Source organism: Puntigrus tetrazona, chromosome 20 (assembly GCF_018831695.1).
Source record: "Puntigrus tetrazona isolate hp1 chromosome 20, ASM1883169v1, whole genome shotgun sequence".
In the NCBI taxonomy this organism is placed as follows: Eukaryota; Metazoa; Chordata; class Actinopteri; order Cypriniformes; family Cyprinidae; genus Puntigrus; species Puntigrus tetrazona.
The window spans coordinates 1775984-1803763 of NC_056718.1; the positions used below are offsets into that span (position 1 = coordinate 1775984).

The window sequence follows — 27780 nt, forward strand, 5'->3', positions numbered from 1 at the left end:
ATATTCTGGCAGTTTTCCCAGCTGGAGTTTAGGTATCACACAGTTTTGACTCTGTCAATGGCTAGCTCCTAAGTCAGCTGTTTATTTCGTAACTCCAAAAATAAATAAACGCATACATACGTACATAACTGTTGGGAATGAGATCTGGAAATATCAACATCATCTGCTTTGATTTTACTGAAATCTTGACTCGGGTTTTGAGGGTGTCTTAAACTGAACACTTAAAAATAGAATATGGTTTATGTCTGGCTTGGCTTCACTGGCTTATGTCACTTTTTAGTATCCAACTGTTAATGCTACCCTTTAAATGGTACTGGCATATAGTTCACACAAAATTTTCCCAGTCTTTTAGTACCATACTTACTGAACTAAAGCAGTGCTAAATGCCCTATTATCCATCATTACACATTATACATATACAACCGTTAAGACCTGCCTTTTATTTCACATAACTTATTTCACAAATTTGAATGTAGTCTCTGTGTGTCACTTATCATCTGTTTTCCTGTCTGTCTGAAAAAGGCAAAATCAGCAAACAGCAGCTGCTGAGCGTGTCTCCCGCCCAAATAGAGTTGTCTTAAGGAGTTCAGTGGCGCTGTTAACATTCACTTCCTGACCAGTCACGCATAATTAGACCTTTGATTTTTCTGTGGCATCATCAAATGTGGGCCATATAACGGTTTATTTTGGACAAGAACACAGTCCAGTTGCCCAGAGTGGGACAGAAAATATTCTGGGAATAATTGCTGTTCTTTTAAAAGGAAGTTTAATACACAGAATGAAAACAAAGTGTAGCAATGTGAAATAGTTTGCAGTTGAAAAAACCTCCAGAATCTAGTTATTTCTCCCAAGCTCTCGCTTCATCATCACAGTTTAGTTGGGCAATCTGTTTGGATCTTGCAATATTTTATTTGATTTATTTTTTGCTGCCAGTGTTCTTCAGTTTTTTGGGTGCAGCATGAGTAAGGTCACCAGCAAATACGCTTTGCTGTGTTTTTCCTACAGATTTGAAATATACTAATTTCAGCTCTGGAATATAGTACTGGTAAAAAAGGTTGTCATTACCTACTGGGACCAAAATGGTCTAGTACATGTGACTGAAGGACCTGATATACTTCAAACGAAATAGAAGAACGAACTGAAATGATGTAATTTTGAACAAAATTAGGTCAAAACTAAGTTTGTGTATACTTCGTTTTCCAGTTCAAAATGGCTCACCAAAGCTAATTTTTTGAGGAGTTCATTTTTGCTCTTAAACAACTTTTAGCTACCATTGATCTGTGGAAGTTACGCAATCGGTTGTTGTCTTCTGAAACTCCTACTAATCTACACCCCGTGAAATGAAATTATACAGATATATCATGACCTATATAAAAAATAAAACATTTTATTACAGCTAACAAAATGATTCAATTAAGAGCACTGATTGATTGTCTCTCTATTGCTGTTTGATTAACATTAATGACACAGACAGTAGCAGGTTTATTGGGCTGCTGTCACTTTAAGACATAATGCACGGATCCAGCGTACTGATACACATCTGATTTCTTTGCCAACTATTTGCATTTACTTAAGACATAACCAACTGTGCTTATGCCAATACTTGTCCAAATGTAAATTTTGTTATAGCTTTGATTGTTTAAGCATAAAAAAACTTGTAGTACTCATGCTATATAACAGGTAACCTCCTTTTTGCATGAGACATTATCTGACAGAACAATGTGCAAGTACTAAATTGAGACCTCATGAATCTCATTTTCATTTAACTTCAAAGAGATTACAAAAATCATGTTTAACTTGCCAAGAAAATAATGTAAAGGATAAAATAACTTTATCTTATGTGAACAGATTTGCAAAATAGATTCAATTAGAGTTGGCAAATATAAATATGTAGACATTAATATGCCTGGGCTGGCTGCCCAAGTAACGTCTGTGTGTGGGAAACACTTTTGTGCCATCTAAGAGTCGAACTACTCTCTAACTTACATGGCTGCAAGCACCAGATATCTTTTTAAATAAATCTTCATATAAATGAATCATCATTTGATGTGCATTCAAACCATTTAATTTGTCCTTCTCCAGCTATCCTTTAGTGCTGATGTTAATCCGTTTTGTTCCCATTATTTTTGTTGGCATGCTTATTTGCTTCATTTAGACTTAACAACATCCTTTCGGCCAGGAATTATATCACTGGCCACAGGTCCCCATTGGTCAATTCCAGAGCCAATCCCACTTCCACCTTAATACGTCGCCCTACAGTATTACCAGCCCTCCCCAGGAAGTAAGTCTGGGGTGGAAGTCGTTCCTAGCTGGCTGCTTATCTTAGACCAGTTTGGCCGTCTTGTCTGTAAAACCAAAGGTTGTTGTCTGGAGGTAAAACTGGTCCAAGTTCAGCACAGCCAGCAGGACTGATGCATGGGTTTACCGGACTGTCTGCATTGCCTTGCATTGTTTGACCCTCTGTTCCTTATGTTCTTTTGAAGGCATTAAGTATACCCATTTCCTGTGATCATGTTTTCATGTGCCCTGTCATTGGTTGCGTGACTTTGGTGCATTGTAGAGTGCTGTTTATGTCTTTTCTAAGTCACCATTTTTGAACTTGTGACAAAACAATAACTCAGTGTTTTTGTGTACAGAAACACATCGAAGCGTGGCGAGTCATTTGGGATCAGCCGTATTGGAAGCAAAATAAAAGGCGTGTTTAAGAGTAGCACGATGGAAGGCGCAATGCTACCACAATACGCCATGATCGAAGGGGAAGATGACGTGGTGAGGAAAAACATTTCAGTTTGCACTTTAGTTCGGGGGTTTTAATTCTCACTATGAAAATGTTGCTCAAACATGAAAATTGTCTTGTCCTTTACTCACCTTTGAAGCATCCTAGGTGTATGTGATTTTGTGAGTTGGGCTTAAATGGGTGGTTACAATTTGGGTTAAAATTACAATTTGGAATACTTGAAATAACGTAGCTCCAGGGGGTGAATGGAGGCCCCCTGTAGTGAATACATGCATTTTTTTATATGATAAATATCCATATTTCAAACGTAATATCACTTCGGCTGATTGGGGCCAAGAGGAGACTGGTTTTCTTTTGCTAAAGTAAGGAAACGTTTCAATTTGTGTGTGACCATTTTTATTAGAAGTCGAATACACCTAGAATGGTTCAAAGGTGATAATTTCAGGATAATTTTTGACTCAGCAACTTTTGACTCAAGTTGTCACTCTAAACTACGCTAAACCCGCTACACTAAAACTACACTAAACCTCTGTCCACAAGCAGTACTCAAACCAAATAGGAAAAGAATGAGCTTTAAATACTTTACTACAATGCATTTTATTTCTCTCCAAACTGGTTGTCTCTGCATCAAGATTAGAAAACTCCCCCCCAGTCCTCATTTTTACATTAATAGCAGGATGCTTTTGTGCATATTAGGGATTTTCTGTTACTTTTGTCACACATGGACTTTCTATGCGAGGCCTCCCTCAAGTACCAAGTATGAATGAAGCAGACATTACATGTGTTTATAGCACTCAATAATTGGCCAATCAAAATTAACTGGAACCTGAAAAACATGGTTACAATGAAATATATTAATAGAACTTTGAAATTTTTACTATAAAATAATATATAAATATATTATTATATATCACAAACTGAATGCAGACCATGAGTACTAACCTGTGAAAAGTGAAACATGAAATCTTGCACGATTTTACGATTTTGACAACAGCTTTAGTAATAATGAATAACTATATAAGTAATATCAGGTAATAACTGTCTGCAACACCCCCACCAGTCACTGATGGACTAAGGTAGTTAGGTTTAGGTATTGGTGAGGTTTAAGGGATCTAAAATATGGTCATGCAGACCATGCTTAAAATGTACTAATAAATGGCCAATATGGCAGTAATATGCTTGATAATAAGCTTCTAGTTAGCAAATAGTAAGAACTGGTTCCTAAACAAAGAATTACTAGAATTTCAATCAATCAACCAGTCACTTTTATTTATATAGCGCTTTTTGTATCAAAGCACTGTACAGTATCAAATAGGAGAATACAATGATAGGGATGTATAATGACGAGATTGAACAATTTGTTATTAAATGCAGAGACTGTCTCTGCAATCAAATCGACAGATAACCGCTAGAAATTAAGTGTCCCAACTAAGCAAGCCAGAGGCGACAGCAGTAAGGAACCAAAACCCCATCCATACAGAATGGAGAAAAAAAACAGTTACAGAACTAATACCAACATTACCAATTCCAGTAAAATTTCAAGGTGCTCCTAACCAAAAGTTTAACTGTTTAACTTAACTATGAAAATAAAATAAAATAAAAATCAATAATACTTAACAAACATAAAAATCTAAGTGAACATTTTTTTACATTTTAATAAGAGTTATAAGTACATAGTACATTAAAGTAATAAGTTGCCAATTCGTTTTCATTTATACCATTTTTAGAATCTTTTTGGGATTCTGAAAAACTAAAACCTTATTGTTTGGCCATTGCGTTCTCTCACTCGTCACACATATCTGGGTAGAGCATGCACACAGCTTTGAGGCACTGTAATTTCCGAGTTTAACTGAACTCCACTGTGGTGATAAAAATGCTTGCAAAGCGCTGGCTGAGCCTTCACTGCTCTTTACGATCAGGTGGAGGAAGCAGTGATGGTGTTTGAGGATGACTCTCCAGGGCCCGTGGAGGTGGCTGGAACTCCAGGAACATTGCGAAACCTTGCAGCTTGGACCATCTCAATCCCTTATGTGGATTTTTTTGAGGACGAGGTTAAGAAAGAGCGCACTCCAGTCTTCTGCATCGATGTGGAGCGCCACGACAGGAAGAATGGTGAGTTTCGGTACCAACTGTACACTAAATTCCATTCAAATGAACTTTTTTTTTTATACTGTGCAAGCAGAGCCGCTTTGAGAAAGAGCTTATTTGCTTTGCAGTGGGGCATGAGACTGAGTGCTGGTCTGTGTACAGAAGATACCTGGAGTTTTATGTGCTGGAATCTAAACTCACAGAATTTCATGGTAAAGTTGTTTGTTGTCTCGCTCGCTTCATGACAGAGACTTCATGTTTATGGATTATTTATATCTTCAGTTTGTTTTTCTATTACAGGCCCCTTCCAGGACACTCAGCTCCCTTCCAAAAGAATCATTGGACCAAAAAATTATGAATTCTTGTCCTCCAAACGAAGTGAATTTGAGGAATATTTACAGGTTATTTACTTGAGTTTGTACACTTGTGTCATCTTGTTAACAAAGAAAAGTATAAACAGCATCCCTCTACAACAATGTTGCTTGAAATCAGGTCTTATAAGTACATTATCATAGATTATGTTTAGCATTGTAGATGTGTGTCATTAAAACTACTTTAATGCTGAATAGACAGTAAATTAGAATCAATTATTGCTAACTTATATAATGAAATTAGATATCTTTAAATGTGAAAAGAAATGAATTTAATTGGTTAAATGTTTTATTAGTTTATGCTGACTATAGTCTTCTGTATATGTATGTGTAGCATCAATATTTCTGATTATGGTGACATAATGCATAAGATAATGACACAAATCTGTTTGCTTTGTAAAGAAACTGCTGCATCACCCTGAACTGAGTAACAGTCAGCTGCTGGCAGACTTCCTGTCACCTCACAGCATTGAGTCTCAGTTCAATGACAAAATGCTTCTGGATGTCAACCTGGGTATGTTTAACCTCCCTTAACCATATCCACCTAACCTGTTTACCTTCACACAAACACGTCTGCACGTTTGGTTTGCTTTTATTGGGCCAACGGGCTTTTTTAGATTTCTTTCATTGTGTTTTACATAATGTAATAAATTGGGAAAAAAAAAACTGATTTGTGTGTATATTATACACTGTATATACAGTGGGTGTGGAAAGTATTCAGACCCCCTTACATTTTTCACTTTGTTATATGGCGGCCATTTGCTAAAATCATTTAAGTTCATTTTTTTTTCCTCATTAATGTACACACAGCACCCCATATGACAGAGAAACACAGAATTGTTTTTATTAAAAAAGATTTATTAAAAAGAAAAACTGAAATATCACATGGTCATAAGTATTCATACCCTTGATGATTTTCGCAAATGGCTGCAATATAACAAAAGAGTGAAAAATCTGAGGGGGTCTGAATACTTATCGTACCTACTGTATACAATCTCCAAGGAACACTATTCTAATCCTGACCAAGACCCTCTTTTGCTCATTTCTGGAGCCCCCCAACACTAAAAATATTGAGTGTTTCCTTTTCTGAGGGTACGTTTATATGACAACAATGTTCTAAAAATGGACAACAACCTTGTCAGAAACAATCCCTGTTTCGATATATTCATCAGACCAGGCTATGTTCTTCCAGTCTGTTCCGTTGTACAGAGCGTTCATGTGAGTTACATAGCCTTTCTGTCAGTTCATGCTAATCTAGATCTTCTCGGTAAACCTCTTTAATCTACGAGGCATTTCCTGCTCTCTTTTTTTGGCACTAAACTCTTAAAATGTGTGAAAGCCCCTGGAGATGTTGTGTAGTTGTTCGTGTTTAGCAGCTGGTCTGGTCTCCTCGTTGCTCGGAGCTCAGTAGTTTTGACAGGAACAGACACCGTGCGGTGAAAGAGTGAATAATGATGTGTGCCGTTCTACCCTGCTAATGTCTATCACAAATGTTTTTTCCTGCCCCAAAACTGGTGTGACCCTTCTGGTCAAAGAAACTGTTGAGTGACTGTTTAGAGGAGCTAAGTAGGAAGGAAATGATGTGTTACAAGAACATTATGGATGTTCTCAGCCATGGATATCATTATTGGAAGCTTTCTTCTCTAGAAAAGAGAAAGTGGATCTAAAAAGTTTTAGTTTAGGGATGCTGTAAGCAGTAATATGCACCTGTAGTTGTAGATTAGGTACGGCTTTGTCTCGTTAAGGGAGCTTTGGCTGATTTACAGGTGTTTCTGAAAAAGTTTGAGGTATTAAGTAAAAATTGTATAACCACAATAAGCAATAATCACTATATAATTTTGAGTAGGCCACAAAAGGATCCACTTTTTTATGAACATTTCAAGATTTGCTTAAGTGTGCTTGACTTGATTTAAAATGTTACCATTTTGCACCATAGTGCTGTCAAACCATAGTGTTGTTTTTGGGTAAATCTTGCAGTAAAAGTTGTTTCGAGGGTGCCATTACTTTCTGGAGAGTTCTGAAAGATCATATTTTGTTTGACTTTTCCACGCATTAGTAAGCTGTCCTGCTTGTCTTCATTAGGCCATGCTTGAAGTCCGATATCATTATTGCAGTGTCTCTGAAGACAGGCAGATGTACTGCTTAAGAGGAACTTTTGCAGCGCTTGCCAGAGCTCTTCTTGGTGTTCTGTGAGAAACCCAGCTGAACAGCAGAAACGACAATCCCACGTGCTTTCCCTGTCCAGTCTAACACAACTCCACAACATCTGCTAGCAATAAAAGAGGAAATCCCACAGTTTAATACTAAGAATTATGGTTTATTTAACAAACAGATGCTTCTTGAGTCTATTCAGAAATGTGCATAAAATATAAAAAACTACGAAGAACAGGAAAAATAGGCTCTCGATATAATGAATGTACTTCATTGAATTTCTGTTTGTGTCTGCAGGGAAGATATTTAAGTCTGTGCCAGGAAAACTGATCAAAGAGGTAAGAATTCAGATTATTATTTTATTTCTTTATTTTTATTTTTTGTATTTTCACTTTAAGGCACATTGAAATCAAAACATACGTAATCTATTTAATTTCTGGTGTTATGAACGATTAATCAATTTCACATTTTTCCAAAATGCAAGTGGTGTTCGGTGGCTTTGTGTTTCAGCTCGTGAATGTGAATGCTAACAAAGACAAAAAAAACTCATCTTTAACCAAAAATGTAATTGATCCACCCGATAAAGTCTTCCCGATATCACAGAAATGGCGGTTATGGTCAATAATAATAAATAGTAAAGTGGGAGGCATGCAGATGTTCTGGTTAGTAAACTTGGGACAGTCTCCTTTAACTTTCAAATCCTTATTAAAAGTGTGTTCCAGTAATGTTTTAGCCCGCTGATTCACTAATGGTGTTTAGTAGGGAATATTCAGATAACATTTCGGCGCAAATTATTATGCTAGGGGTTGCCTCCCTAGAACTCAAATGCAGGGTGGCAGGAATGCTGTCAGTTCTGTCTTTTATCTTGTTGTTGAACGGTTCTGCCCTGTGGAGCTCCCACATTGACTTTCTTTATTATGTCATTTTTCTGGGCAAGACTCTTTGTTCGACCAAAAGACAGACGGGGGAGTGTCGGGATAGCCTGATTGACAACAGTCATTATTTTTATCATTTTGTTCAGCGGTGCCAAAATTACAAACTTTTTTTGCTTTGTATATTTCTGTGTTTAACATGTGAGCTGTAGTGTTGTGTTGTAGTATGTGTTTGTGGGGTGAAAAACAGTAACGCTTTATTTCTATGGTCCACTTTAGCCATTCTGCTAACAGTAAGTATCTATGAAACTACATGTCAGTCGTTAGAGTACTATCAGAAACAGGTATATATTATATTCACCCTAAAGCTACCCCAACAGTCTAGAGTTGGTAGACATGTAGTAGCACATGAATGAGAATTAGTTGACATGTAGTTAAAATTGACTTAAGAGTCAGTAGTATGTCTAAAGTGGAATATTAGAAACAATTGCTGTACAGGTTGTATATCTGTATCTATATTTCTTCAGATTTGTGTCTTATGGGGTGAAATAACCGTAGTTATTTTGCATCTGATGTAATTTAAGTAGTATAATCAATCTTCTGATATTTTTATTTTTTAAATGTCTCACAAAATTTAATTTAATACAAATTTTAAGGCTTGACGTTTATTCTTACTGATTTTCTCCAGAAAGGGCAAAACCTAGAGCCGTTTATCCAGTCGTTCTTCAGTTCCTGTGAATCTCCCAAACCCAAACCCAGCAGACCCGAGCTCACCATCCTCAGCCCCACTGCAGAAAACAATAAAAAGGTGCGTTCGCTGCTCAGAACACTTTCAATAATGGCTTTTTTCCTTCTTTTGGTTTCTCTTGTTGCGTCTTGTTTTGTATCTTGCAATGTAGTCCGGGCGATACGTGCAAAATTTGAGGTGATGTGTTCACTTTTTCATAAAAGCATGAAACTTGGTACAGTTGTACAGGTTGGAGCCCTGAACATTTTCAGAAATGGAGCCATTGCAATATTTCTTGTAATTACATGCACTTTCAGTTGCAATATTTCAGAATTACATGCACTTTCAAGCTTAAAGGAATTGCTTATTTACAGCAACGGCAGTACAAACTGTATTCAAATAATAGATCTGGAACGCCGTCTTTCAAAAATGAATAAAGAAATCTGACTAACTGTTTATGTTGCCTGGAAATAACTTTTCCACTCATGCCGTTTTAGCTCTTCAATGAGCTGTACAGAAACAATGCCAATCTGCCAGAGGGCCTGGAGAGAAAACACAACCAGAACTACTTCATGGAGCTGATGGAGGTTGATGGAGTATATGACTACATGATGTACATAGGTAAGTGAGTTTTTTTTTCCTTGTTAAGTTTTTTCTTTTTCATGTTTCAAAGTACACAGTTCATAATGACCGTGTTCAGACTATGACAGTTTGCCCAATGAAACGCTTTTCTCCCGAAGTCATATGATTGGTTTGTTTTTTCCTCTCAGGTCGGGTAGTGTTCCGTATGCCTGACTGGCTGCATCACTTCCTGAGCGGAGCTCGTATTCTCTTGAAGAGGACAGTAGAGGCGTATGTAGGCCATTATTTCCAGTTCAAATTAGAGCAGATCATGCAAGAGCATCGCGTCGTCTCTCTCATCACTCTGTTGCGAGGTTTGTGCTCTCCACCTTTAGAAAATCACATCTTCAGTTATTCAGTGCCTAATACCCTTTATGCTAAATTTTGCCTAAATATGCATCATGAACCACTTCTACATGGACAGACAGAATAGCAGTTAGAACTCCAGTTTCGGTAAAGTTGAAGCATTATGTAACATGCAATTTATGATTTGTTAATTCTCTTTAACTTCTATTTAATTGGCAGAAGTACAAATAAAACATTTCAAGTTTTCACTGTCCAACTGACATATTTTATAAATTATGTATAAAATTGGATGCAACGCACTGCATAATTTTAATATTGGTATTTGAATTTTGATATTTGGCCAGTGAATAGATTCTTCTTCTTTTATGTCTTATGTCAGTGTTTTTACATGTGCCGTACCTTATTTGATTTGTTTCTTCCATACCTTATCTGACTTGTTTCAGGACTTCCTTTCATTCTCTTAAACAGTCGCTCTGTGATTTTCCCCAAGCAGTTCCCTCAGGGAAACACTATCACGTTGGTTTCTGCTGACAGACCCTCAACCTCTCAAGTCCGACAGAGCATTGCAAAAAAATCCTAAAAAATCGACAGTAAAAAAACAGCAGCTGTGGTTGCCAGAATTTTACAGTAAAAATACAGTAGCAACATTTTAGAGTTTACAGATTTACCTAAAATTTACAATTAGTAACTTTAACGGAAATTCTTTAATCTGTTTTATACCTACACTCATAACAATCAAAAAGTCACACAATGAACCCTTCTGAAGAAACATAGTTATTTCAAATAAAAAGCATCAAATTTGAAATACAACACTGGAAATTTTAGGAATGTCAGTTTACGTTCTCCCTGTAAATTTTACATCCTTTTTCATTTATAAAATTCATTTTTTACCGTAAAATGTACTTTTATTAATTTTTTACAGCGAGAGAGCGAGCCAGCAAACCTATTCATTATGCTATGATTCCTTTTGTTATGTCTAAAATCTAAATAAGATTTTTTTTATGTTACCAAAAATCCCAGGTATCATGGGTTTGATTCACAGACAGTTTGGGATTTGCAGAGACACTTTTCAGGCATTTTCATGACCATAATTGAGTAAAGGTCACAAAATGAAAAAAAAATGACATGGCTAAAACAATAATTCAGACAATTGAAAAACAAATCAAAATAGATCAGATTGATCTGCAATCATTTGTGACGTCACAGCAGATGGTGTTTAATTTGTCCCACACCACACAGCTCTAGTGCATAACAAGGGTTTTCAACCAGATTTATTGTATTGCTACTGTTTTGTTCATCTATGTTTTTCCCAACAACTCAAGCAGTGCATAAAACCAAATCATTAGGAAAAATTATAGTAAATAATAAATTAGCCCCTTGCGTTTTCCAGGTGTTAAAGAGCTTAAAACACTCCACTTTAACTCTCTTACACAACAAAGCACTTGTTATGATGTCAGTGAACGCAGAGCAATCTCTCCAAATAAGCTGATGAGTGTTTTATTGGAAAGTGTTGTGAAATTTTATCTTTGTTGAAGAAGAGACCAGGATATTCTTGGTATAGCAGAAGTTCCTTTTTACTGAGAAGAACCAAACCTTTACATTTCTCTCTGTTTTATGTGTTACTCTGGCTTTAACATCAGCATCTCTTTCCCAAGTAGCTAACGTCTCTAGGTTCTGAGAGATCTGTTAGACCAAATTAGATCTAGCAATGAGAAAGCGGAGCTGTACTCTGATAAAAGCTCATCAAACCATGTGTGAACGAGTGGTCCTTCATGATCCAATACCTTCTCTGGAGTGTCAGCTGTTCCACTATATGCTGCAGCTGACTGACGAAACCTTTCAGTGTACTGCGTTTTGCTAATCAGTGCTCTTCTAAATTCAGAAAAATGCTCTGAGATAATCTTTAGGTCCTAGCATTTTTGCAATTGTTGTACCTGGACAACTGAAGAACTGGGAGGAACACTTTCATTCCATCATTTCCCTGAGATTTTCTCCTAGCACCACAAACCTTGACTGAATCTACAGGCACCTCGGTTACTGATTGGATGGCAACATCTGTTTCAAAGACCGCTTGCAAGTCAGGGTAATTGTTATCAGGCTGACTAAATTCCACATCTGTTTTCGCAAAAGCTTTGTTGCGGTTCTTTGTCAATGCGGATATTCTAGCACGGAGCTCTTTGTTCTGTTCTTCTAGCTCTGAGTTATGCTGAGACTGTTGTGTAGCTAATGCTAAGCCAAATTCTCAGCAGATAATGCCTTTGGATGGATCTCATATTTCTGAGATCTTGTCTGACTTTCTCAGTGATTTATTAGGATCTTTTGCACCCCTAATAGTGATTCGAAATTATCATCTGACCACAGATTCGTCATGAGACCACCTTTTTCAGTTGTGAGAATCAGTCTAGCATTCTTTCTTTTTTTGTTGCATTTTTTTTCTCAATTTCTTTTATTAGTAAAAAAGCATATCTTAATTAAAATCATGAAATTTGTTTAAAATTAAATTCATTTTCACATCAACTTATTAAGCTCATCAAAAAAGGGTTTAGAGTTTTAGAGTTACCAAAGTTGTCCTGGTTCTTTGGATAGAGTTACACTCATTAAATTGTTGTTTGGCTGAAAACAAGGGTCTGGGGTTCAGTCTGGTGCAATGTCAGGCGTGACGCTCTATCTGGGTCACGGCACCAAAACTGTTGTGAATAATTAGAGACCAGGAGATTCTTGGTGAAGCTGAAGTTCCTTCCTTGCTGTGCGTTGCTGCAGTCATCAAGAAGTCTTCATGAAATCTAACTATTACTCAGCACAGTAGAGTTTTACACCTTTCAGGGCGAGGAGTACATAGAGGTAAACTAAACAAAGCATGCAAATGCAGTAGAGGAATCAGCCCAGAAACTTCCCAGCCTGGATAATCAACATACAAGTGTCAATCAAATGCTTAGGTGCTCATACGATAGGCCTAAACAAAAGACAGAGCTGTATTTTGAGATTAGCATTTACACATAACTAGGGAAAACTGCCAGATGATCTTGGCTGCCTTCTCTCAATATGCACAACTTTTTCAGTCCATACTGTTTTACTGTAAATTTGTAATTTGGTGGACCTCAAGGATCAGGGTTAGGAAACACTTTTTTTCTGTTGATCAAAGGTAGATTCGTGTTCTTCAGCTGATCAGATTCTACACCTCTGCAGATGCTGTTTTCTGTGAGAGCACAGAGGAACGTTCTCCTGAGGACAAACACAGACGAGCCAAGCACACCTTTGAGGAGATGATGAACTACCTGCCAGGTACTCCATAAACGGATGCAGCTATCAGTCGGTCCTCTCTAGTACATTTTCCCATACGATTATGTTTATGTGCTGTCATTGTGAATGCTCATTTATACCAGTAATACATACAACATACAATAAAATATACCTAACTGCTGAAGTACAGTTAAAAGGGAGAAAACACTTGATCGCTTTATTTAGAGGTCCAATTTTCAACAAACCATTACACAAAAAATGCTTTTCTTGGATATTAATTAAAATTGGCTTGTTTTCAGAAAAAAATTAAAAATGTAGTTTTTGCTTCAAACAGGCAAAATAATATGCCAGCTGGGAAAGCGAAATACACATTTTCTGTTTACGCCATTGGCAGATTAATTTGCTTAATTTTGACATGCATTTAATATGCATGCTAATAAGCAACTAGCGAGAATTGGTCTCTATACTAAAGTGTTACCCAACTCTCATATCTTCAAATAAACGCACCATGCTAAAGAACATTCCTAATTGATGTGTGGTGTTTCTCAGATCTAGTTGGGAAATGTATCGGCGAGGAAGCAAAGTATGAGGGAGTCAAGATGCTTTTCAATGCCATTCAGCAGCCCCTGCTCAACAAACAGGTTCAAACCGCATCTAACGTCCTCTCGCTCTCTGCTGCGTGGCCTTTTCTCTTTCACTGACATTTTCTACCTCTGCTTTGCCCATAGATGACGTACGTGTTGCTGGACATCGCCGTCCAGGAGCTGTTCCCAGAGCTCAGTGAGGTACGTTCTCCTGCACCACAGTCACACTGTGACCCAGAGCAGCTTATCAGGGTTTTTAATGGAGCTTCTGCTGTTTTTTTGTCTTTTGTAGAATCAGAAGACCGGTCTCTCCGTCTCCACTAGATGGATGTAAAAGATTGTCGGACATAACATCGACATTATAAAGCGTTTATTGCACTACTAAAAACACATTTATTTATTGACTTTAATGGGGTTTGTATACCATAGCTTTTCATTGAATGATTGGAGGCCTGCCTTATTTTTCCAGTTTAGTAACAGCATTATAACATCGAGTAGACTATGCGCGATTCAACACACAATGTCATTATCAGCATGATAACATTCTCCAGATCAGATGTAAATAAACCATTTTACAAGTCCCTGAAGATGCTCAAAAAGGAAAAAGATGAAGACAAGTGAAAAAGACGGCATTTCATATTGTTTGTCAGTCATGTACAAAGGCAAAGTACTGAAAATAAAATGTTTTGTAAATGTTCTGGCTTTGTGCTCAGTAAATCAAACCTTAATATATCGTCCCTTGTTATGTGTTTTACACACACACACACACACACACACACATTTTAAATATATAATTATTTAAAATAAATGCTTTATAAAAATATTAATAGCTATCTTAGGAAAAGAGGCTGGAGATCCACTATCTCTAATCATCACAAGCTGTGCCGTATAATTCAATGTAATCACCATCAAGAAACAAACACAGATAAATAAATTTACACTTTTTTTTATAAGAATCTCATGAAAAGATGTACAGGTCATAATTGAGAAGAAAATATGAGTACATTTTGGATAAAGAATAACATTCGTGTAATACAAAATAATCATGCAATCATTTGAAGTTAGGATTAGGATATTACCGAAGTGTCTTAATGGGCCTAAAAATGGGCTTTTTTTTGGAGTGAAACATGATCTGGACATTTTTTTGTGAGATTCAGCATAAAAATACCCTCTATAAATTCTATACATTTTAAAAAGATATGGAAAGTGCCTGTATTGAAGATTTCTACAGAATAAGAACTTGTGTAACTTTCTTTCATCATTACTACGTCACAGTTAATCTGTTTGCTTATTTGACCGTAACTAATCTTTGGATTAAAGGTTTCCTTTTTTCTCTCTGACTGTACAATTACACACAAATGGCTACATCATTTTTTCTTACGGTTACATAATAAATGACTAAACAAACACGACCCAGAGTACCCCCGCCAGCAGAATAGTAGACATGTATCCTCGAAGCCCGATGCAAGAGCTAGTGAACTGAATACGTCCTTCCAGAGCCGGGTGAACTCTCTTCCTCTCTGAGATGTAGCTGGCAACCACTGCTAAATCCAGGTCGCCTGTGGAATACGGTACATAGTGTAATCGCAACACTAAACAATGAGGAAACGTGCACATATAACGACTTACCGCTGTCGTGTTTGAGTTTCTGTTCTTTGATCATAGAGTATCCGTCTCCTCCGTCCACCAGGTAAGAGGGCATCACCACTTTATACTCTTTTTTTGGGTTGAGAGGTTCATAGCGAGGCACTCGACACTGAGTGCAGAGCACATTCACACTTTGAACACGGTTTCCAGGCAATTTGGATAAATCGTACACCACCTGAAACCCTGCAGAGGAAATAATAAACATATGAATATTAGTTCGTCAGAATTAACCCTCGAGTTCGTTTTGAGAGCTTGACGACATTGAGGGGGAACTCTGGTTGACACGCTAAACTTACCTGACACCTGTAGGAATTCACCATGGCCGCCTTCGTGTCTGCGAACGGAGTGCTCAAAGACCTCTCTCAGAGTAGATCCATTCATTTGGACCAGGTCAAACGTACCTCCAAACGGCATCACAGCGGTCAGATCCTCCATTGTGATGGAGCCTTGCATTAATAGTTATTGATGCATTAGATGTGTTTCAGTATTAGATTTACCGCTCAGGAAATTCTTAATCATCACGGTATAGCACAAATTCAATTAAAGCTTAGGGATGTCATTCCGTACAGCAGCCGTTTATCAGTTTCACCTGCTTTGGTGTAAATGAGAGCAGGATAAAAGCGTACCATTTCTGCTTTGCTCATCAATAGGTGCTCGAATGGAGCCGCTGTTTAGGATACAAGAGCTGACATGGTTCCACTGGGTTTCATCAGCATGTTTAATATTATTATGGACCTGAAATAAAAGCAGAACAATTTACAGCAAATCTACCATCGAGTTTTCAGTACTCTAATTTAGTCGGATTTCTATTAGTTTAAGATTGGATGTAAAGTCCTTGCACACTCAGTCCGGAGCTTTTTTTTGGATCAAAAAATGCTTGCTGTGTGTGCTAAAACCAAAAATCATAGCTTTTCATGTATTTATTTATGTTTTTAATGATGGACTAAAGTGTAAAAGTGACACAGGCGTACTGAAGAAAGTTCCAACTTTTTGATGCAATTGCTTAAAGCTGTGTGTAACCAGCAGTGGTTGATTAATGAGATCAGTGGAAGGTCCTACAAATATAAGATATTTACATTCCTCTAAACGTGTTTGGGTTTTACAGAGCGCTCTAGATACAGTTTACACAAAGATTTCTCTCAGATCGCTCCACACTGCAGATTAACATCTGCATTGTCACTGAATGCACGTCTAAGTGTTAAATGTTGAGTGATTTTGTACACAATACTTATACATACATCATGTTCTACAGAGTGAGGGGTTTGTCCCATCTAGAGCAGTCCTCATGCCCATATGAAACATTTAAGTCACAGATTTATTCACTCACCATGGCATCACAGATCAAATTTCCCAAATTACATTCACGAAATCGACATTCCTGTGTCGTTCCATTGAGATAGACTAGAGTCTGCCCCACATACTGAGCAGAGTAATTGGCCAGATTCTTCTTCCAAGAGTCCACTTCGGCCTGAATGACTGGATCTAGACGAAATCAGGACACATGTTGACAGATTAAAACTGGCATCTCAAAAGGACAACCCACAGTAGAAACGGATCACATCTAACGCACCATCCTGGACGTTTCTAGTACTCTTGAAAACCTCGATTAGCAGGTTCAGGAGTGTTTAATTAGGGTTGGAGATATAGTCTGTAGAACAGGAGCATGACTGGGCACCCAAGAGTTTGTCTCGTTTATTTTCTCCCTAAGAATTTTGAAAAATGATTTAATCAGGAGTTCTAAGACTTGTACTAAACTAACCAGACCAAGTTCACGACACAATTAAACACTATTTAAAAAAATTTTTAGGGTCTGTTTCCCTACTGCAAATTCGGGATTTTCCTTCTGGAGGCCTGTTGTGCTAAGCTTTAGTGAGTTGCCATGTGCTTTCAAATTCTCAAATTTCCTACCTGGTATTGTTGAGTTATCCAGAAGAATTGGATTGCCTGAAGATTTCACCACATTTCCATTTGAATCGAAAGTCACTTTTAGGAATCCCAGATACTTCCCGAAAGCAAAGGCCTGGACCACGGGAACCTGCCGCCCATCATCTGACTGGACCATGAATGGATATGTTCCTGCAGGAACTTCTGTGGATGGTGGCGTTCCTACAGAAATGAGCAACAAAATAAAAATATTAAAATTATGTATAGCAGAACTTTCCTGATCCCGCCCCCTCCATCTCTACCAAGCGGTGATGGCACTTCCTGTCAGCTATGCTCTGTTCTATCAAAATTAAGGACAAAACACCACAAAAAAATGCTTCTGGACAGTTCTGTGTCTAAACAATGCTAACTTACATTCTTCTTACATAACTTTTAAGTCCACCCATACTTTCAAGCAAAACGGTTTATAGATTAAACTGTGGATTTGTGAAATGTCATGCAATAACCACATTAAAGAGGAGTATTCTTACACAATAACAAAAGTTCAACCTCTCCACCTCTGAGTGTATTTTTCAGCTGTGTAGATACGGCTCGGGTCTCTCCATTAATGTAAGTCTGAGCGTTTCTCCCCAATAGCGCAAAAATAACGACACACTTCTGAGCAAGTCACCGATTTTACGGCATCATTTATCCCCAGTGGACAGACATGAACACCCATGTCTAATTCTTGGGGAGAGTGGTTTACTCCTACTTGCCTAGAAAACAAAGGCTGCAGCAGAGGTGAGTAACATGCTAATGAGCAGCACTTGGCAGAGTTTCTGAAGCGGAAGAAGCTCACTTCAGCACTGCACTGGTTAGCTGTTTGGACCAAAACAAAGCATAATACCATTTCACCTTTGGTCCATCACACCCATTGTGGTCACAAAGCTCACGTCTTTTATTAAAACACAGATTAATCATATTTAATGAGAGTGGTATTAGAGGCATTTGGGCGTCACTTTGTTTGTGATGGGATCAGCACAGTCCCTGGGAAATTCACCTGTGCATACACCGTAAGCGCTTTCAATTTTGTGAAGAGATTTCAGGAGAACGGAGCACTTATTAAGAGACCGAAATTCTTGATTTTATTAAGAGTGTCGTTTTGTTATGAAACGTATTGGGAACAAACAGTCCCGTTTTATATTGGGTGGCCTTAACTACTGTGTACTTTTAAATTAATCATTTGGTACAGTGCATACTTTGATACTTTGACAAAAACTACAAAAACAAATATGCACTGTATCCTTTACCAAATCAGCTTGACTGCAACTGTGCGTGGCATAAGAGTTGGTAGGGCTTCTGTGCTATACGAAAAATCATTTTTAGGAATAGAAATAGTAATAAATTTGAATAAATCATCCAAGTGTAAACTGACACACTGATAACAACACACATAACTCCACACACAATTAAATGATACGTACCTGTGTATAGGAATGTATTGGTGTGCCCTCCAATCACAACATCCACCCCTCTGACTTTCTTTGCTATGTTTTGGTCCACTTTGAACCCAGAATGCCCAAGGGCGATGATCTTATTAACACCCAAAGTGATGAGTTTGTCCACGTGAGGCTGTAGAGCAGCAACCTCCTCCTCAAACTGGAGATGGGGGCCTGTAAAAACCACAGAAATATGAAAAATGCCATCATATTACTGATGGCTGTAACCAAATCTGTATATTCTACTGTCAAATTAAAGTAATTCTAGGTCAAGTTATTTTTACTGCAGGTTTTTGGAAACACAAACTGTTCTCGCAGCTCACTGTTCTAAATTAAAGGATGCATATTACTAGTCAAAAGTTTAGTTTTTATATATGTATGGTAGGAAATTTACAATTTATCATTACTTCACATCCTAATGATTTTTGGCATCAAATAAAAATGCGTTATTTTGACCCCTACAATGTAGTGTTGACTGTTGCAGCAAATACACCCATGCTACTGATGTATTAGATGATCGTAAGATCAAATTTGGGATTTGTTCCTGCGCAGCCTTTTATACAAGAGAAAGACACTAAATGAATGGTGACAGCTTTGAATGCAAAAGAAAAGAATATCAAATATAGGCATTTCGTTGCCGAAGAGGAGTTGCCTATTTATAACAGGAAACTGCATAAAATTTGAACCATAAGACAAAATGTGAATTTTGTGTAACTGTTTGCATAAAAAAATATGACATAAAACAAAATAATTGTTTTCAACCACACCGTGTAATCACTTTATTTTGGATTGTTTATTGATTGTTGAGTTTAAAGGAACTACATTCACAAAAATGTTAATAAAAATGCATGAAAATGGATGCAATGAATTCATGTCATCTTGACTGAAATCAAGTCTTTGACACAAACGCAGTCTTCAGAGCTCCTAGAGTACCTAAAAATATTTCAAATGCCTAAAGTATTTTTGTTCAGTCAATTCAAATATTTTAGTTGTCACGTAACACGAAGTAACTAAAAATTTTAAGTTGACTCAACTAAACATTTTTAGTTATTTTATTTTTACAGTGTAGAACTAATCGAACAGCTTATATTTGTGAATGAACGTTGTGTGTATACTGTGCGTGTATATATAGGTGTATATATATGTATAAATGGAGATCACGACATTGTGCGATGCTCTATGAGCTTGAATTGTATACGTGTTACTTCGTTGTGTGCAAAAGTAAACCGCAGACTGCCTTTGTGGGATGCCTTGATGTTTCGAACTCATTGAAAGTGAAATAAAAGTTAGAGTTAGAAGTCATTGTTGCGTAGTCACTTCTCTGTTGTTTTCCCACCCCTCCACTGACCCTCAAGTATACCACACCTTGTTCTCACAGTTTTCAAAAAAACAAAGTTGTGATATCTAAACAGTGTAGAAATACGGGATTTCAAGACAGTTTAAGCACAAAATGAATAACAACACAGCTGTCCTTTGCGGAACTGCTTGAGCTGGGTTTGAAGTGAATCACGCTGTTATTGATTTAAACAGAATCGAGACTAATCTAACTTCATCTGAGTTTCACTGTTTTCATTTAGAGAATATGACCTTTCTCTTTAGTTGAGTTTCTATGAATGATTATATGGTTTTCCTGTTCACCGTGAAGCAGTGAAACAGTCCCTACATATACAATATAGCTATATACAAAGGTGAAGACCCTCATATTCAACTCTTAAATGTGCAGCAACTAGTTGGATCTTTTATCACTTTATCATTAAATTTAATGAAGAGAAGATTTTAATTAATTAATGTAATAAAATTTTAATAAAGTGCCATCTACACTTATGTTAGTCTGGTAACACTTCATTTTTAAAGTGCACTTGAAATTAGTAACTTTGCATGAAATAAGACATAATATACTAAAAATGATGACTTGAGATAAACTTAAGATCATCTAAGTGTGCTATTTTGAGACACCAGCAATATGAACTAAAATGCACTTTTAACATACTATATTTTAAAAACGATATTTAGTTACCACTTGGAGCACACTTTAAACCATCTTTCATGCAATAGTACACTCAAGTGTGCTTCATGTGGTAACTAAATACATTCTTAAAAACAAAGACAGTATGTTAAAAATGCATTTTAGTTCAAATTCATGGTGTTTAAAAATAGCACTACAGAGATGGTCCTTAAGATTGAGATGATATTAAGTTTATCTTAGGAAGTATTAAAGAATCATTTTTAGTATAATAAGTAGGAAAAACAGAGCACTTCTTGTTTTACCCGGGAACTAGCAGTCACCTGAGTATTAGCAAACTGTTCATATTTATGGTTGTTCCGTTACTGACTATAAAATGTGGCATTACTGTAATCTGTAATTTTGCTGCTTGATATTGAAAATTGGTGTGTGCTATCATGTTGTTTTAATATTTTAATTATGAACACACTGGTGTCTAGTACAGTTTTAACATTTACTGCACTGTTATTTTCCACGTTACTTCCTTGGAGCGTCTAATGAACCCGGAAACCTGACCCATAGATTTACTAGTGTTCAAGAAAAAGGTGGGTAGAAACACAAATATACGTGCTTGTTCTGATTACTAAAGTTTGATCATTTTCTAATGCTATAAAAAAAACGATGGTGATTCTATTCCCAATTGTGAAAGATCTTGATTAAACTGTTTTTGTAGTTTTTGTTTAGGTGTATCCATCACAAAATGGAGGGAATGATGTCGCTACTGTAGGTGATTGTACACAAACTAATCATATACACTTTTCGAACACGGGTTCATAGTGACTCATTTTGCCTCCACAGGTCACATATGTCGTCGTCAGTCAGCTACAGTTGGCATCTGTGTCAAGTAACTGTCGTAACTCAAAGTGTCTATGCAGACCTTCAGATTTCCATCTAAGGACAAACTGCTTGCTGTCCCTAAAACTCACAGACACCCAGCTAAACTTCTTTTCTTCAGTTTGGGCCAAGAAAGTACTTTTACACTGTTATACTGTTAGCAATCATCCTGACGCCTCAAAGCAATCTTCTATAATGTTTCTTCCTTTGATGATATTCACAATCCCATGAGTGACATATTTCCGGTGGCAACACAGCCGTGGCTTCCTCTTTTATTTTAGTGTGAGATTAAAATACGTGCTTGGTTTTCCTCTCAAAACAAAATAAACCTACAACAGATATGAAAGTGGTGAAACAAGCACAGTTGAGAAAGCGCCTGAGCGATGGGGACGATTGCACAATCTCTCCAATCAGCTTCAAGGTCGTCGCACACTATTAAATTTTCGTCCGACGTATTTGATTCCAGTAAAATTTTCTGCACTTTTCACATCTAGCGTTTTGTCTCAGTGTGCAAGTTTTCTGTACGTGACAATGACACATAATAATGACAAAAAACCTAGAATTTAGAATGACACCTTTCACCTTATAATGAAATTGGACGGTGTTTGACAAGCAGTCACATGGAGCCTCTACTACTTCGCTTTTGCGGCACCTTTGGCACAGAATGCATTCAGAAATTTTGCTACAGTCATCACAGGGCTTTTTGAAGAAAACGCAATCTTAAGTGTCCTAACGCTAAGTCTAAATGCATGTGATTTAATTTTAAAATGTTTTTCATTTTCATTTTGCACTAAACATTCATGTGAAAAAGTTAAGACACCCTATTGAGTTCTTATTGGGACACAATTTAAAAAAAATACTGGTTACAGTTTGGAAAATAAAACCCCAGATGAACAAGAAGAATTGCATATTGCACCATGTAATTGTTTATTTAACCAAAAAAACGGAAAAGCCCAAGAATGACATAATTAGGATACCCTTACTGTTAACATAAGAATTAAGAGAGTACGTAGCAGTCAGGCACTACTAACCAAATGCCTTTGATTAACTGATTAGGCTTCCAGTTTGTTAAGACTCTATAGGAAAATAACAACATGCAACAGTAAAACCGCTTGTACATTGTACTAGATAAAGTGTGTTCATAATTAGGATTATACTTTAAAACACACCAATTCTCAATATCAAGCAGCAAAACAAACTGTTTTCTACAGCTAAAAAGAGCTGCACGCGGATGAGACCGGAAGCCGTAACCTTACAATTTACAAATGGAGGCACCTATTTCGCGTCAGAAAAAAGGTAGATTAAACAGATGTTTTCTGAACGGTTTTCCCCACAGTCACTGAGTCGACCATGAAGAGTCAAATGCGAGAACATCCACTGAACAGCTAAAGCTCGGTCACAGGTTGGGTCCTGCAACAGGACAACCATCTAAAACACTGCTGAAAAGAAAAGCATCAAGTTTCTGCAATCAGCAAAGTCCAGAGTCCACCCTGACCGGGACGTGTGCATGAATAAATACCCTCAAACCTCAATAAACTGGATTAACATTGGAAAGAAGAGTGCGAGACTGATAAAGTCGTATAGAAAACGATTACTTCGAGTTATTGCTGCTTAAAGTGGATTTACAGGCAACTGAATCATAGGGTGTCCAAACATTGTCCAATCTTGGCTTAATTTTGTTTATCAAATAGTGATATGGTGTGATATCATGCGATAATGTTCATCTGAGGCTTTATTTCCACATTTTAGGGACCACATAATCTCCTGATCAGTTTGCAAATTCAGCTAACTTTTTTCCACATGATTATGTATGGGAAGAACGTACATTTAAATACAGAAATCCATTGCCATTTAAAATTTTGCATTGTCATTTTGTATATTGCATTATTATTGGCTAGCCATGCTTCCACAGCATCCAAAGGATGTCTGTTAGTTTGATTGTCTGAGAGATGTTACACAGTGACGGTCTCAGAATCGTTTAACACGAGGAACTTCAATTTTGTCTCTCCTGTTTCTACAGATACGTCTCCGCTTTGACGTTTGGCAAACAGATCAATGCTGTGGTCAGAAGCAGTTTTTATCAGCCAAAGAGCATTGCGAAAAAGTCATTATTAACATTAAGACACATGGAGTCTGTAACACATGCTTTTATTTCAGTTAGATTAGATTATTGTAAGGTAAAGTCGCTTTGGTCGACAACGGTTTTTAGATGGTTTTTAGACTTACAGCGCAATAATATATGAAGTGCGATTTGCAAGATTATGTGTAAACCTGGCTATTTTGGCAGTAATAAAGTACCTTACCTGGAAGAGACAAAGCAGGGGTCTCCACTGACGTGTAACCAATAACGCCCACTTTCTCGGAGTTAACAGTGAAGATCTTATACGGGAGGTAGAAGCCGCTGATCTGAGGAGCAATCGTTTGATCGGCTTTGATATTCGCACTAAGAACAGTGCAGTTCACTTGCTGGAGGAAAGGTTTCAGGAGACCATCGACTCCGTTGTCAAATTCATGATTTCCTAAGGCCTGAAAAAACAGTAAAATATAGCATATATGTCATGAACACAACATCAGCTCAAAGGCAAGGGTTTTCTATCTGCATTTTGTGCGCGTGCACCGGTACCTGGTTAAAATTCCATTTAAAATTTTTAATAAAGGCATGTTAAAGCAGCGCGTGTGTTCTGAAGGAAAATAGGTTTCCGTAACGCCACCGAACGTAAGAACAAAAGTAGGATTTGCAAAAATATATGCTTCAAGATTCGAACAGATCGGATAAGCATGAAGGCTAATGTGGTCGGAAGCTTTAAAACGCTACCTTCCGTGATTATTTATGAATTATGAGACTAGAAGACAACCAACAACAATGCTTTACAAAAGGGTTATCATCACGTTGAGAGGAACAGGTCAGAAACAAAATGAATTCAATCTGATAACAATGCAGATTTCATTTGCGATCATATTATAAAGATTTTAAAGTGGTACAAAACAGGGCATGTTTTATTGTTGATTTCCCGGATAATATTATACCAGGAAATAATATTATAGTGGATTTCTGTGATTTTGAATTAGTAAAATAACGCTACTTACTATTTTAAAAATACGTTTTAGGTTAAATTCTTTACAGTGTAACAATTAAATAGGAAAATACGTGTATATAAATATGCTATAATATATATAAATAGTATATAGTTTTAAAATTATAATAACAGTCCAGTATCAACAATTTCAGTTCAAAAGGTTTGCTATTGCATGCTCTTTTTAGAACTTTAAATGCAGAACAGAAGAATTCACCCGACCGTCTCTAAATCTTCTTTGACAGCGGCTGATAAGGTACCTATAGGGAGTCTGCATTTGGGAAACACCTATATTGTTTATGTTCCACAAGTTTGAGTCCCACTACACCTGAACAGGTGCTCTGTCCACTGTAATGAAGACTCCAGTGGCTCATGAAGACCTGTCCACTTCTGCTCTACGTCAATGACAAAACGAGGAATACATCCCTGATGGAAAACCTGTCAACACCTTTGATACCTGCTTACATCAGATCAACTTTTAATAAGTATTTTTCATTAGCCTAAATGTTCTTTCTCACTCTTTCCAGCAACCGAAATGACTAGATTTTAGAGTTAACTGATGTCTGATCACCCAAAGGGTTAAGCCATAATTTTTTCCATGTGCGCAAAACACTAAAACGGGACTATTAGAAGCTGTTTGCCTGTTTTTTTTTTTGCAGTTCTCATAGTGACTTTCTTAAAATAACACTCGGATTGCCCGAATTAAATAAACAGAAATATCTGATTTTTGCCTCCCACTTTTTTCCGCGAAGAAAAAAATTACATCGAGCTGTTTTGTGTATGGAACGGATAAAATGCTCTGTTTATAATGTTTTGTCTACACTTTATTATTCACGTTCACTGTACATCACCGACATAACAAACACATTAAAAAACCAAATCAAAACCGTTCCCACACAGAGTTAAATTTTTTACACTTTTTTTAAAAAAGCGTTTGCCATTCCCATTTTCATCGGCCCCTATGGAACCCAAAGCTGTTCGCATAAAGCCGAATTAATTATTCTTACCATCGCATCATATCCGAGTTTATTCATGAAATGCGCCGCTTCCGCGCCTTTGTAGAAGTTAAACCAGACGGTCCCTTGAAACTGATCGCCCGCGTCCAGCAGAAGGACATTTTTCTCCTTGCTGCGAACTTCTTTGATTTTCGTGAATCTCCGCGCGACTCCGGCGAAACAAGGCTGCTTGGTGCATTTGGCCGAGTCCTTGTTGGTCTCCTCCACTCGCGCGTGAACATCATTCGTGTGGAGCAAAGTCAGCTCGAACTCTGTCCTGCACATACGACAGTGAACCCAGATGAAAAATAAAGCATTGAGCCACCGCATCACCATCTTCTCAGCCCTCTCTTGAACTGACAGACCCATCAGAGGAGTTCAGCGGGCTTCATTCTGGAGGCGGGGTTAGTGGGCAGCACAAAAAAAAGTTAGATAGCCTTTATAACAGTATATGCAAGTAACACGGCCTTTTTTCAGAAGAACCTGTTAATTTTTGGAACATCAGTTAAGGTATTTTTGATGCATCCCATGAACAGCAATGATCAAGGCTCAAAAACGTAGACATCGGTAAAATTCACCATAGCCTCCAATATACAGTCTGCGCAGACCTCATCGCTTCGATGACACTGGCACAAGACCACGGGAAGCAGAGTCTTCTGCTCAGCCTGATCTGTCTTGCAAGCTGGAAAAAAACCACGCCATATTGGTTTCATCTGGCCAGAGGAGAAGTGGCCCCCCGCCTGAGGCTGTTCTGTCACCGATGGTGTTTTGGTTCTGTGCCACAGTCGAATTTGGCTTGTTTAGTTGGAGACGTTTGAGTAATTGCAGACACTATTGGAAGAAAACTGAACTGGATGATGACATCACTGAATTGACTTTAATGAATTGACTTTAGCTGGAAAATGACTTTGCAGTTGTCCCCTTATTCATTGCCCTCTATTCACAAACTAGAGAGAAAACTGAAAACAGAGAACTATAGTTAAGGCAAGGCAATGTCACCATTTTATCTGGACCCCAAAGGAATGTTTTATGCAAACATGGTTGCCATTCCAAACGTATGTAGAAATAATGGAATCCAGAGATTTGAAAAATGGCATGATATATAAAGGTGAGCACTAAAAAACTAATAAAAAATAAAGGAATTTAGGGATACTCAGAACTGAGGTCTTAATAGAATTAATATGTCCAATAAGAATCATTTATAGAGGGGACCATTTTTTCATGTTTGAGAAATTTACCAAAATTGTGTTAAAAAAGATTAATCCCAAGATAAGTAGATTTACTTTAAACTGGCTTTAATGGTATTTTTGAATACTGTTATTATGCAATTACATTGTTAACTGGGAAAAAAATCTCTCTTGTGCAGATTAATTATTAGTAAAAGCAATATTTATAAGATCCAACAAACATGTCGTGCTAGGTTTTACTCCACTTGTTCTTCGTTTCAGAAATTGTTCCATTGCCTGTAAACCCTCTTCATGAGAGATGTTATTATATAAACTCTAGATCAAGTGTGACGAGGAGAACACCATCAACAGGAAGAACAGGAAGAACTGAACATCTGAAGTTTACCATGGAATGTAACACTGAGACCATTAGTTTTCTTAATGTGAGGTTATACATTTCTGAGGGTAAACTCCAAAAACCAACTGATCGTAACACAAGGGGTGACAGTTTTCATCCAAAACCCTTTTATTAAAAGCTTTCCTATTAGCCGGTTTAAACGTGTTCGTAGAGTATGTAGTATGGAGGAGTCTTACTCCAGATGGTCCGACGACTTGACCTAAAGATTTTTAAAATCGTGGTTATCATAGTGATTGAACAGACAAATCTAAGAAGAAGCTAGATGATGTATCTCAAACACAGTACTCACGTAGAATAGCCAATAAAACATCATCAAGTTATGGCCCTTTTTGTTTTCACTATCTCAGAAAATTTGAATATTGTGAAAAGATTCAATATTGCAGACACCTGGTGCCACACTCTAATCAGCTAAGTAACTCAAAAATGGTCTCTCAGTCTAGTTCTGTAGGCTACACAATCAGGGGGAAGACTGCTGACTAGACAGTTGTCCAAAAGGCGACCATTGGCACCTTGCACAAGGAGGGCAAGACCCAGAAGATCATTGCAAAAGAGGCTGGCTGTTCCCAGAGCTCTGTGTCCAAGCAC

The 27780-nt window shown here is 37.3% G+C and overlaps 2 protein-coding genes across 4 annotated transcripts in view; one reads left to right on the plus strand and one right to left on the minus strand.

Annotated features, from left to right (window-relative positions):
• The window catches only part of snx14 (sorting nexin 14), a 30807-nt gene extending 16413 nt beyond the window's left edge, over positions 1 to 14394 (plus strand). For all 3 annotated transcript variants that reach the window (XM_043219242.1, XM_043219240.1, XM_043219241.1), the window contains 13 exons: positions 2637 to 2769; positions 4657 to 4849; positions 4954 to 5037; positions 5126 to 5226; positions 5599 to 5710; positions 7645 to 7685; positions 8908 to 9027; positions 9444 to 9567; positions 9717 to 9881; positions 13060 to 13155; positions 13663 to 13754; positions 13842 to 13898; positions 13990 to 14394. In XM_043219242.1, coding sequence (XP_043075177.1) covers positions 2637 to 2769; positions 4657 to 4849; positions 4954 to 5037; positions 5126 to 5226; positions 5599 to 5710; positions 7645 to 7685; positions 8908 to 9027; positions 9444 to 9567; positions 9717 to 9881; positions 13060 to 13155; positions 13663 to 13754; positions 13842 to 13898; positions 13990 to 14031 — 1360 coding nt within the window. In that variant the 3' untranslated portion in view covers positions 14032 to 14394. The remainder of the gene's footprint in view (positions 1 to 2636; positions 2770 to 4656; positions 4850 to 4953; positions 5038 to 5125; positions 5227 to 5598; positions 5711 to 7644; positions 7686 to 8907; positions 9028 to 9443; positions 9568 to 9716; positions 9882 to 13059; positions 13156 to 13662; positions 13755 to 13841; positions 13899 to 13989) is intronic.
• On the minus strand, positions 14053 to 25980 carry nt5e (5'-nucleotidase, ecto (CD73)). The gene is made up of 9 exons (XM_043219243.1): positions 25624 to 25980; positions 23846 to 24068; positions 18692 to 18880; positions 17253 to 17450; positions 16672 to 16826; positions 15971 to 16079; positions 15641 to 15790; positions 15327 to 15527; positions 14053 to 15256 (listed from the first exon to the last, which is right to left on the minus strand). Exons 1-9 carry the CDS (start codon positions 25978 to 25980, stop codon positions 15096 to 15098), a joined length of 1743 nt encoding a protein of 580 aa, XP_043075178.1. The 3' UTR covers positions 14053 to 15095.
• Positions 25981 to 27780: the final 1800 nt, after the last annotated feature.

Excerpts from the sequence above, each read along its gene's own strand:
- nt5e (XM_043219243.1), bottom strand. The coding sequence starts at position 25,980 with ATGGGTCTGTCAGTTCAAGAGAGGGCTGAGAAGATGGTGATGCGGTGG. Across the intron at positions 17,451-18,691 it reads CAATACATTCCTATACACAG|GAACGCCACCATCCACAGAA; the intron begins GTACGTATCATT and ends TCATTTCTGTAG. Across the intron at positions 16,080-16,671 it reads ATTTGATCTGTGATGCCATG|GTCCATAATAATATTAAACA; the intron begins GTGAGTGAATAA and ends CTTTTATTTCAG.